This window comes from Xiphophorus couchianus, chromosome 19 (assembly GCF_001444195.1).
Source record: "Xiphophorus couchianus chromosome 19, X_couchianus-1.0, whole genome shotgun sequence".
Classification (NCBI taxonomy): Eukaryota; Metazoa; Chordata; class Actinopteri; order Cyprinodontiformes; family Poeciliidae; genus Xiphophorus; species Xiphophorus couchianus.
The window spans coordinates 15,908,832-15,921,135 of NC_040246.1; the positions used below are offsets into that span (position 1 = coordinate 15,908,832).

Genomic DNA, 12,304 nt, shown 5'->3' on the forward strand with positions numbered 1-12,304 from the left:
CTTCTTCTTCATCACTCTCCGCACTGATTCGACTTCCACCTCTTATGTTCCCCCATTAAGCAACTGAGGAGCCATAAGTAGACTACTCATAAACTAGAATGGAATAGATTTTATTTTATGTTAATAATACGTTATGATTTTACTGTAGTTTTCACCTAAAATTGTCTTATGTTGTCATGCAACTGAGCAGATGGCAAAATGGATTTTGAGCTAAATCACTCAGCAACAAGAGTTAAATTGATAAACAATAGTTCTGCTAAATCAATCAAATATGTAGGAAGTTTCCAACATATGGCTAAACTTTAGTTTTTTTTTTGTTTTTTTTACATTATATCACTTTATAGTCACATTTTATGACAAAATCTGGGATTTGATGTGATAGATCAGCACAAAAATCTAAACAATTTTGACATTTTTCACAAACAAAAAGTAAAATGAAAGTAAAGTAAAATATACAGTAATAGCTAGAATGACATAGTTTACATCTCACTTGGAAAGTCTTGCCAATCTGGAGAGCGTCAGATTGGACGCTCTCCATCCAATCTGACTGGGCTGCACCTATTTCGGGCAAGTTTTTTAGTCTCTAGACCTGGTAAAGAGATCCCAAGACTTGCTGCTGCTGTAATTGCACCAAAAGGTGATTTTACATAATATTAGGCACTGATACAAATACTTGACAAAGTTTTCAAGTTTTTAAGTCACATAAAGGTTTGAAAACCACAGCTATGCACAACCTTGAGTTGATCTATCACATAAACTCTCACTGAAAGATGTTGAATTTTGTGGTTGTCGTGACAAAATATGAAAAACTTAAGTGAGTATAAATACTTTGAGAGTACTGTATCTGAAAAAGACTTTGGCTTAAGATGTTAGGATCTCTATGATAAAAATAAACAAGTTTTTTTTTTATCTGGAAAGATAAATAAAATCAAGACTCCATAAAAATATTTCAATAAGTGGTCAATTCTTTGATGAAAAAAAATATAGCAGTTTCTCTTAACCAGACCTTGACTGATGTTTATCCAAGTGTTTTTAATGACTTATTTTTCTTTTTACACGGTTTGAATAAACAAAAGAAAAAAGTGAGACAAGGCCAAACAAAAAAGGGGGGCAGAAATTAATTTAGGTATTAAGATTGTGTCATCTATCCCAATCTGAATTTTACTGCAGGCATCTGCAATAAAATGTAGATGTCTGCCAGAAAGTCTGTGCAAATGAAAGCATAGAACAACATGGATGGGTTGAAATTTTACTGCTTGTATTTGGAGCATGACACAAAGTAATTGTACCACAGAGGTATTGAAGAAACAGGTTTAGACAAACAAACCGATCTGAGAGCTTCAGAGGTGATGAAATCGTTTTCTTCTGAAAACCTTTGCATCTGGCATTTGTGAGCACAATTTGTAGAAATGGGTAGAATTCAGACATTTCACATGAATAAATTCTCATGGAAATGATTGAGTTTTGCAGTTTTTGCATTAGCTTATATTCATACAACACAAAGCAATTAGTAGCAGAACAGATTGATTTTGTTTATAAATGTTTTCTGTGAAATTCAGCACCCTTCACATTTACTGTCACCCCAGGTTAAAAAGTGGGAAAAAAAACCTCAAACAAAATAAAACATGCAGTAGTATGATCTCAGAAGTTTTAGAAACATTTTCAGTACACTTATTTATTTTTAATAATTGATGTTTTTGATATTGGTAATATTTCACCACCTGCACTCAAAACTCCACCCATTTGTGTTTGTGATGATAGACAGATTTTTTTTTTCCTGGAATGCCTTGCAAACAAGTTTTGGACATAATTCTATGTGGTAGAATAAATACAAAATCCCCTGAATAACAAAATGCTTCAGTTTCATTTATTTTAGGTGGATTTTTAGGTGAGATAAGTTGGGATATTACTGATGTTATTTACAAAAAATGAAGAAAAAAAATCTTAACGTAGAATTTTTTTCACCAGACTAAGTGTACTAAGTGTAATTTTTCAGTGTTTGACTTCAGTAAAAGGCTTTACCTGGGGAGACAATGAATGTAGAAGCTGCTGTATTTTGCTCATTTCGCCTCCAGGAAATAGCCTTGTGCAGAACATCACCTCTTTTGTGGATAAGAGCTGGTCTAGTTTTCTTGATTGTCTATCATACAAGGCCGCGTAAAATATACGAAACCACCATTCATCGCTCATAATGAATTAATGCATTATGAGGACAACAAAGGGGCAACAAAAACAAGCAAAAATACATAAATAAATAAACCTTTGGATTAATCTCACCCAAATGCAATTTGTATTTATCCCTTTAAATGCCAGGTGCATTCCTTTAAATTAGAACATTGAAAAATTTAGCTTTTCGTTATTGGTACCAAAAAGTGAAACTCATTCATTCTATACACAAAAATTCACATAGGATGAAAAACCAAAAGATATCAGTGGAAAGTGTTGTGGAAGGATGAACTGTCGCAAGCAGAAACCTGGACAAACATTGATTGAAATCTGCAGCTCATAAAGTTTGTACTTTATGAATCACTACACAAAGATGTCTTAAATAGTACAATTTTATTCATCAAAATAACCTAAACACTAGAAATGTAAAGGTTTTTGTATAATGTATCAATATACTAGTGTTACTGAAATATTAACAATAACTCTTTACTGGAAAAGGTGTGCATAAGACCTACACAAGACTGTCATAAACATGATACAACACCTGTCAAGAACATGAATGACTTCATAAATGTTTACGACTGTTGTCACGAAGTGTCATTCGGTAAATAATGACACTTCGTGTTCCAGTTTTAATGCAAAGCTGACTTTTAAATGCAAGTTTTAATGGAGTTTTGCATTAAAGTGTCATTATTTACATAAACATTTATGAAGAGTCATTCATGTTCATGACAGGTGCTATGTCATGTTTATGACTGTCTAATGTCAGTTTTATGGTAAATAAAGTTTTACCAAATAACTTTTTTCATGATATTCAAATTAACTGGGAAGTCACAATTTGATCCCAAACTCTGCAAGAAAGTGAAAGAATAAAAAACTACTTGAGTAAGTACACAGTTTAAACAGAAGAAGTATTTTTTTAATCAAGAAGGGGAAGCCAGGTACCCACCACCTTTCAGGATGAAGCTTTTACATGAACAGCACCAAAATACAGTAGCAAAAATAGCAACCTCATGTTGAGATAAATTACAATAAGCCTTGGGCTGTTTCTGCCTCTATGACGAGACTGTACATATACTACAGTCCATCTGAGAGCGCCACTCTGCCCTCCGTCTGTCTGCGCTCTCACGGCAGATGGCTTCACAACTCGCTACCCTCAGCCTCAGCCTCACAGAGGAAGCACATATCACCCATGGCCGTACCGCTCTGTCAGTCTGCCGGGGCAAGCCTGCTCACACCACCCACTGCGGTGGGAACTTTCAACTCCACTCGTGTTCCAGTTGCACAGCAAGGAGCGTGTCTGTCTGATATTATCTCCAAGCCTGCTTCTTTCAACCTTTTTAACTTGCAAATGAACCGTAGGAGGCGGAATCAGGTTGTTTCGTTTTTTTAAGTTATTTGTACATTAGCTTGATCTTAACGTGTGTACAAAGCAGGTTTGGACAAAGTTTTGGCTAGCTGTTTTCTTTTTGAATGCTCTGTTTTAAATAATTCTGCTTTTGTTTTAGATTCTTCATGCCCTCACAAAAGATCTATCTCATCTCAGTGTCTGACGCGGTTAAATTAGAATTCCAAGGTCAGTGGTGAAGATGCAGTGTTGAATAATCTGCGCTCTACCACTACAGGACACATGGGAATTAGTTTAAGTGGGAGCTGCAGTCACTGGTAGCCTGTGGGGCTGTCCATGAGCGGGCTGGAGCAGCAGAGATCTGCAGGTTCTCTGAGCTCAGTCTCATGACTTTGGGTGTGTTCCTCTTCGGCCTCTGCTCCCGCCACCGGTCCGTGACCTGAACTCTGGGAGCTGGCCATGGCGCCGTAGCCATGGTGAGCTGGAGAAGGCATCGGAGTTAAAGCCAGCTCCGGCTCCAGCAACACAGATGCAACAAATAACTGAGGGAGAAAAAAACAAAAAAAACAGCACAAAGATTATGAATATGTGCACAAATTCATCGGTGATTCAAAAGTTTTCACAACCTGATCTTAGCCTTCATTTTATTTGCAGTGCATCTACATTTTCACCACACAAAATTAACACATGGTTAAAGTTGAAAATGTTCACAGAGTCTCATATAATTGATTTTACAAAGCAGAATGGCAGATGTAGTTGTAGTAAAAGGTGGTTCTACAAATTAAGTAGAACCACCTTCCTACTTAATTCCAAATATACACACTTTTAGCTGTTAAAAAAAAAAAGTTAAAACTTTACAACTGTGCCATATTTGTGCCACTAGTGCCATAAAACACTCTGTTTGTTGCAATAAATTGTGAAAATATTTATGGACCATGACTATTTTTTGCAGGGTGTTGACATCTAAGGTCTAACATCTGTTCCTGTAATAATTATTTTAAAACATCACATGTCATGTAACATTAAAAACAAATGAAGTGTTCTACACTGGAGGTGGTGGTTGACGTCACTGTGCTCCGGTCTGCATCAGGGAACGTCTCTGCAGCTGGCTGATCAGACATCTGAAAAAAAAAAGAAAAAAAAAAGATAAAGAGCTCAAAAATACTTCTTATGCAGTCACTAAATCAAGGCAGACCTGGTAGCTTGTTGATTTGTCTGGAGTTTTCCGAAGCCATATACGGAAAAGACAGCAGGCAATACAGCAGATGAGCGATGCTAATGTAAACAAGGTGATGGGATGTATTGGACCTGTGAAAGTCCAGAACAAAAACAGGAATTACTTCAATGTACCTTAACAATTGTTTGATAGAGAAGGTTAAACTTAAAAAAGAAAGCACCTAATCTGAGCACGGAGAAGAAGAGCAGCCAGAACATGCCGAGGATTGGAGCCACGATGACCTGACTGGTCGCCGCTCTGTGGATCTTCTGGTTGAGCTTGGTGGGAACGTAAGCGTAGTAGATGTTGTACCGATCGACCATGTGCTTCAAAATCACGTAGAGCAGACCTGGAAGGACAAGTGAGGTGGAATTACACCAGGTTATCTCATTTTGCAAAAAACAAAGTGGATGTTGTCGTTCCATCTTGTTGTAAAAAGGAGAATTACGAAATGAATAGCTAGCTAAAATTTTACAAGATTCACATTAATTTATATGAACAAATTTTGACAAAGTAAAAAAAAGGCATGTATGAAGAAAGAAACATGCATATTAAACTTGAATGTTGCTTGAATAAGGAAGTAAATTAGTTTGAACAGTTTGTTACAATATACTTTCAACATCAACTGATTCAATATTTATTTCTTTGTCATTATTCACTTGAGCCCAACTAAATATAGATTCTCAATCCACAGCTGACACTACATATCCACAGGTCCACAAACTGAGGAAAAGCAAAACAAACTATACAAAAACGGTTAAAACAAAGATCCTTGAACAAGGCATCAAAAGCAGTTAGTAACTGCAAATAGGAAAAAACATATATAACCTGTCCACAATCTATTCAGATAAGAGCAGGATATAATAAAAAATAAACAAAGAAAATATATAAAGCAAATATTTGAAAACAATATTAAAATAACTAAAAACTATATAATTTAATAAATATAAAAAGGTTAATAAAGTAATAATACGCTACACACGAGTTAAGTCCAGATTTACTCATACTCATGACACATTTAGTATCCAAGGTAAACTTTGATTTCACCACTATGTTGCTTCTGACAGCAACTAGTTCACTTCTTAGATATTTTGCATTTTATACCGGCCCAGCCAGATTAGGGTCATTGCAAGGAAGCCAACCTCAAAGACTGAGAGCTCATCACTAATTAAGGGTTTGATTGCTATAATATCAATACAGACTTATTTTATTGATTGTTTAGGCATGAAAATTTCGACTTTTTTAATAAACAAATAATATTTTCTATGAATAATTTTATTTCGGACTATTAGTGACTTGTAAAGAAAGCTGGTTGCACTGGATTTTCTCTATTTCGGATCAGAGTAAAGGAGTATGAATACTGCATTTCATTCATTTTATTTAGGTTTTGTGAACCGTTACATAAACTCCCAACAAAATACAGTAAAGTCAGTAAATTTGTAGATGTAAAAAAACAACAAGGACTATAAATACTTCAACAAAGTACCATACACTGCAACTCAAGATGTTTCTGTGAAGATGACTCGTTCAGTTAGTTTAGGAACCTTTCTAACTCTAGATTTTTCACATTTCTGTGTTAAATGGCTCATTAAACAATTTAATTTTCCAGATGAGCTTAGAAAGACATCTAGAAAGCCAAGACTAGCAAAAAAGGTAGAAAAAAATGTCTGGTTCCTGGAAAACCAATATTTCTGCACAAGTGCTTCATCTGTGCATTTAACAGTTTTTGTAAAATGGCATGTACTGTATAGCTTCTGCAAAAGCAAAGTTTAGTCTAAAAAAGCAGTTGGATCGGACAGCAGAAGTAAATAGAGGCTTGGTGAGTTCTGGGCTGACACTGGAGTGTAGTGGGCGTCTGGCTTGCAGCTCACTGTGTCTGGGTGTCTGGGACTACAGCAGCATATTCACACAGGGTGTGTTAGGGGAGGCCTGCATATACACACTGACTAAGAGGGAGGATGGAGGAACTGAAACTGCTGAGAAAAGAGGGTTAGATGATGATACAAGAGGGTAATTGCATGTCACTCACCAAAGGGTGTAATGATGGGACACGTGATGCTGTAGGTCATGCTGACAGCAAAGATACACATTGTCCAGGCATACTCCAGGCCAAACTGGAACTCGTACGCTTGACTCTGCAAATATAAAAAAGCTGAGGTCAGTAGATTTTATATGATATATTTACAAACAAACGTTTACACTAAAACTAAAAAAATACTTCCGCTAACCCTCTTCAGGTGTATCCGCTCAGCCTGGGATTTGGCAAAGCAGAGGCGCAGTGCGTACACTGTGAGCGCCGGGATTCGAAGCAACTCCATAGATGTTCCGATAAGACTCGATGTGATGACATAATTTACAAAGAACGCACCGTTGTCAGGAAGAAACACGCACCTATTAAAAAAACAAAAAGACAAAAGCTGTTTTAAAACAATGCCTTACTAAAGTATTAATACCACTAAAACATTTCCACCTTACATTACACTGGTTTTATTGGGTTTTTATGTCATAAACTAACAAGGGAGTGTGTAATGGTAAAATACGTAGGAGTAGGAGTCTAAATATTTCCAGGGTCTCTGTGCCTTCTAGCATGCCGTCAGCCTTAACCGTACAACCAGAACTGTACTGGGATGATTCAGATAAAAGCATATTCATGTTTTAAAATGGTCAAGTCAAAGTTCAGAGCTAAATTAAATTAAGCATTTATGACTGGGATTAAAAATTTATGTTCAGAGATGCTGTCGATTCAATCGCACTGATAGCTCAAACTGATTTGAGCCATTTTGAAAATAAATAAATAAAATAACTGTCCCTCTTGAAAATGAGGTCTAGATCTCAACGGGGTTTACCTGATTAAATAAAGGAAAAAAAAAAAAACTTTAAATGTGTAAAGCTGACAGAGTCATACCCCAAAACACTTAAAGGTAATTATGACTTTACAAAGTATCGACTCAGGGAACTGATTATAAATGCATTCCATAATGTTGAAAACCGACAATCTTTACCCTCCATTTCACAATTATCCACTACCTTGTGCCAGTCAGTCAGGCAAAATCCCATGAATGTACTCTCAGGTTTATGGATGCAATGTGACAAAATATAAAAAGGTTCAGTGAATGTTAATACTTTTTCAAGACACTTCAGTTTATTCTTTAAATTTGAATTAAAAAAAGGAGCCTCACTGGAATTTGATCTCTTTCTCATCCAGAAAGTTGATGTCAAACAACCAAGTGAAGAAGAGGTCAAGACTGCAAGAAATGTATGAAATCAGGACATAAGCAGACATAAAACATGTGATATAGTGAAAGATTTCTAAAAAAACAACAAAAAAACCAAATAGATAAACTTGTGCTTTTTGTTGGAATTTTACCTGGACAGACCAAGTGAGGGGAGGATGATCACCATGAAGACCAGCAGCAAAAAACACTTGTGCATCGTCACTTGGTTCTCAACCGATCTGAGACATTACACCAGTGTACAATGAGTCAAAAAAAATAAAAAGCATAAATGATGAATACATTTAGAAATGTACATTCAGCTCTGTCTACATGTTATAATTCTGGTAGATTCATTCTGCACTTTTCCCTCCAGTAAACAGTTGATTTGCATTCGCTCCTTCACATATCACGCCTGCACACAAACGTTTGTGTGGGCGGTTATGTAAAGAAACGGTGCTCATAGGTGCAGCATGAAGGTTTTCTTCCAACACGCGGTTGTTCTGCTCCTCTTTCAGCGAGTCCCCGTGCACGGAAAAAAAAAATAAAAATGGCGCATGGCGACTACAGTGCATCTCATTATTCTCTCATGAAGATCTCTATGACAACCTGCCCAGAATAACAGTGCAGGCAGAGTGACAGTGAAAAGGAGGGAGAGAGTAGAAAAAAAATCCAAGAGGGTAAAAGAAAGATAAATAATAAATGAAAGGAGTTGAAAGAACAAGCAGATACAGATGAAGGGCCTGTTGGAAGAAGACAAGGAGCAGAAAGTCCAATTTAGAAGAGGAGAAAAAGAAAGTTGAGAGCAGGGTGAGTACCTTGTCCAGTGGGACTCGAAGAAGGCAGAGTAATAGACGATGAAAGGCAGGAGTACTGAGAAGACCCAGAGCAGGAAGGTTGGAAAGAACTGGGTGATGATCGGGCTCTGCGAAGGAGACGAGCGTGGTTATTCAACATGATCCAAGAAGTCTGAAGCAAAGCTCTGAAGTACTTTAAAACACCGACCCTCAAACTTTCCACGGGCTGCGTGACGTTGAACTTGTCCATGGTGTTCACAATGATGGCAGGAGTGGTGAAGAAGAAGAGCAGCAGAAAGAGGAGGATGTTAAGGAGGACGCATCGCAGCCACCAGCGAGAGCCGCAGACAGCCAGGTTTTCCCTGGAGATGTAAAGATGTAGAGCTTTAGTTTGAGAGAAAGAGCAGAAATGTCGACTCTGTTCCTAAATAACCAGCTTAATTTCAAAGATGTTTTGGAAGCACAGCTCAGCATTGGTCCTGTCACATTCACAGACATTATATTTACCACCTCTTTAGATCATCTTCATGACTGTGCATCTAAAAAGACAGTTTTCCAAATCCAAAGACTGGCAGCGGAGATGATCGCATTTCAGATGATTCACTTTTCTTTCCCAGAGTCCCAAATATGCCAAAAATGTCAGGCCTGATTATGGGGTAATGTCTCCAAATTGCGTGAGAGAGACACTGAAAATTAGGTGTTAGACTTAAGAACTGTGTTGTTGTGGTTTTCCTTTGAGTGCTCCAGTTTCTTCCCACAGTGAGAAGACATGCAGGTTGGACATCTGCTGTGCTGCGACTGAGTTTATGTCGTGAAGGGTTTATACGGTTCGTACTGTCCCAGTGAGAACCGTATAAAAGAACGATGCATGACGACTACACTGCCATGCGCTGAGAGTTGCACACAATAAAAAAGGTTACAGAGAACAGATGAAGGCAGATAAAAGGATAAAGTGTGATTTGTAAACCTTTGTGGTGCAGATTATGGTAATATTGATGTGGGATGCTGGCAGCTCTGTGTTCTACCAAGAGCTGAAATTAAATCTTTTTGACCTCCAGTTTACTTTTTTGTTTGCATTTTATCTGACATAACAATATCAAAAATGTCAGTGCATTTGATTAGGATTTTATGTCACAGACCAGAGGCCAACCATGTTTTCCATTCAAAAAGCCACGACTGCCCCTGCTGCTAGAAGATAAAACTTGCCTAAAACTGATTTTCTATATGCAAAATGTTTTATTATGAACTCTTATCAAAATGAAGCACACATTTATTTCTAGTTTCAAATTTAGAACAAAATGAATCAACTATTACAAAAGAAAAAATGTAGAATGAGGTGAGCCGTTTATATAAATATAGAAGATTAAGAAAGATAGATAGATAGTTTGATATTAAAAGCAGATTTTGCATAAGAATTTACAGAAAAACTCCTAAAATGACCATTTCGTATTGCGTTTGTAATCAAAAACATTTTCTTTTTGGTTTTGTAAGAGCAACACTGACAAGGTCACACAAAAAGTGGGGTGTGCATTTATATTCAGCCACTTTCAGTCACTCCATGAATTTTTTTTTTTTTGCCCCTTCAGAGCTACAAATGTTTTTGTGGGAATGTATCAACTAAGTAAAGACTGCAGTTTTTGGAAAATACTGTAGATCACACTCAGTTGGATTGAATTTGGACGTTTCAAGTTGTCCTTGTGGAAAATGAGCCTCCAACCCACAGACTTAAATCTCTTGCAACCTCTAACAGGTTTTCTTACAGGATTGCCATACATTTAGCTCCATCCATCTACTGAATAATCCTGACCAAGTGGCCTAGCCTTGCTGAAGAAGTCTATTACCACATGATGCTGCCAGCAACATCTTTTATGATATGAATAGTGTGTTCAAGTTGAGGTACTGACTTAGTTTTCTGCTACACATATGATTTTGCATGTAGTCTACAACAGTGGTCCCTAACCCCCGGGCTGCGGACCCGTACCGGTCCGTGGACCAATTGGTATCGGGCCGTGCAAGAAATAATTAAATACTTCCGTTTTATGTATCGAGTATTGAGGATCTTTTATTTTCCTTTAACCGGATTCTGTCGGTTACGTCTTGAGTGCCAACAAGCAGTAGAATGATTTAGAAACAGCAGCAACAGCATCGGTGTCACGCACCTCCCCTACCCTCCCAGACACAGCAAATTTGCGAAGTCTTGACCGGTCTGCGGTACTAAAAAGGTTGGGGACCACTGGTCTACAAAGTTTAAATTTAGCGCAAGTGGGATTTCTTATAGCTTTCTTTCTACTGTGGCTTTTAAATGCAAAGTCAGTTTTATAGAGTTGTCAGGAGATTATTCTACCCGAGTTGTGGATCACTGAAGCATTTTTGGTTACTTCTCTATTTACTGCTCAATTTAGCCATTTTAGGTGGATATCCATGTGGTAAGGTTGCAATTTTCAGATAATGGGTTGAACAGCATTCTCTAACAGATGTTTAAAGCTTCAGATTTAGTTTTATTACCCAACTCTGCTTTAATTTTCTACACAGCTTTCTCTGTGATTTGCCTGTGGTGTTCTTTTATTCTCGTGATGCTGTTTCTTCACTAAAACACATATGAACTCTTTTCTGAAGAGCTGTATTTATACCAAGATTGATTTACACACACAGGTGGACACTACCAACCAGGGGAAGTTTTTGTATATACAAAAACTCTTCAAGGTTTTTATAAAAATCTTCCTCTGATTGAAGTTTTTACATAAAAACTTCAAGGAAAAGTTTTGTTGGGCTGTCACATATAAAATCTCCATAGAGTACAAGTTTGTGGTTGCAACTTGAGGCTTTGTGAAAAACTGTGTTTTGTATTTCTGATACAAACCAGATGATGTCACTTGGAGCAGGTGCGTAGCTGATGCCCCACCTCTGTGACTGCACCACAGTTGTGATGCTGGACTGCTGGGGTCTGCTGCGGCAACGCACGCGACTGTAGTCCTTCACAATGCTGGAAAACAAATGAAGACTTCATGATTTACAACAACAGTAAGGAGAGTCTGAACATTGCAATCCCTCCCCGCTGATGAGAGGAGCTCTGGGTCATACTGCTGATTACTCACACAGCCGTCATCCTCTCGTCTCTGAGAGTCACAAAGGCTATACCGAGCCTCTTCATGGTGATCCGCTGCTTCTCTGCATTAAACTCATCTGTGCACTTCTCCTCCAATTCGCTGTAGTACTGTTCTGCATCCACCTGCAGAAAATAATACTTCAAACTTCAGAAAGCTTTTTACCACGTTTAGCAATGCTATGGCTTATACTTTTGCATTGCAGTGCCATCCAGTGGTAAAACTCTTCCTATGCAATTGAGACAGTACAGTTAATTTTCATCCAACCTACCTTTTCAAAACCACATATGTCGCAACAGAATATCTGAGCACAAGGATGGGTCGTGATCATGACCTTCCCATCTTTTTGGGCCTTTGTTGCAAAATACAGCCTGCCTTTCATTGCTTTTCGCCTGCAGGACACACAGAACGTGTTACTCCACTTTCAAGAGACGCCATCTGAGTCGAGGAAAGTTGACTGT

At 37.7% G+C, this 12,304-nt stretch overlaps 1 protein-coding gene across 4 annotated transcripts in view; it reads right to left on the reverse strand.

Moving 5' to 3' along the window:
• Nucleotides 1-2,540: 2,540 nt before the first annotated feature.
• tmem63c (transmembrane protein 63C) overlaps nucleotides 2,541-12,304 on the reverse strand; it is a 40,032-nt gene continuing 30,268 nt past the window's right edge. For all 4 annotated transcript variants that reach the window (XM_028001185.1, XM_028001186.1, XM_028001187.1 and 1 more), the window contains 13 exons: nucleotides 12,115-12,235; nucleotides 11,835-11,968; nucleotides 11,600-11,722; nucleotides 8,948-9,101; nucleotides 8,761-8,867; nucleotides 8,098-8,184; nucleotides 7,910-7,975; nucleotides 6,959-7,121; nucleotides 6,760-6,865; nucleotides 4,912-5,079; nucleotides 4,710-4,822; nucleotides 4,561-4,635; nucleotides 2,541-4,056 (listed from right to left, as the gene is read on the reverse strand). In XM_028001185.1, the coding sequence (XP_027856986.1) occupies nucleotides 3,826-4,056; nucleotides 4,561-4,635; nucleotides 4,710-4,822; nucleotides 4,912-5,079; nucleotides 6,760-6,865; nucleotides 6,959-7,121; nucleotides 7,910-7,975; nucleotides 8,098-8,184; nucleotides 8,761-8,867; nucleotides 8,948-9,101; nucleotides 11,600-11,722; nucleotides 11,835-11,968; nucleotides 12,115-12,235 (1,648 nt within the window). In that variant the 3' untranslated portion in view covers nucleotides 2,541-3,825. The remainder of the gene's footprint in view (nucleotides 4,057-4,560; nucleotides 4,636-4,709; nucleotides 4,823-4,911; nucleotides 5,080-6,759; nucleotides 6,866-6,958; nucleotides 7,122-7,909; nucleotides 7,976-8,097; nucleotides 8,185-8,760; nucleotides 8,868-8,947; nucleotides 9,102-11,599; nucleotides 11,723-11,834; nucleotides 11,969-12,114; nucleotides 12,236-12,304) is intronic.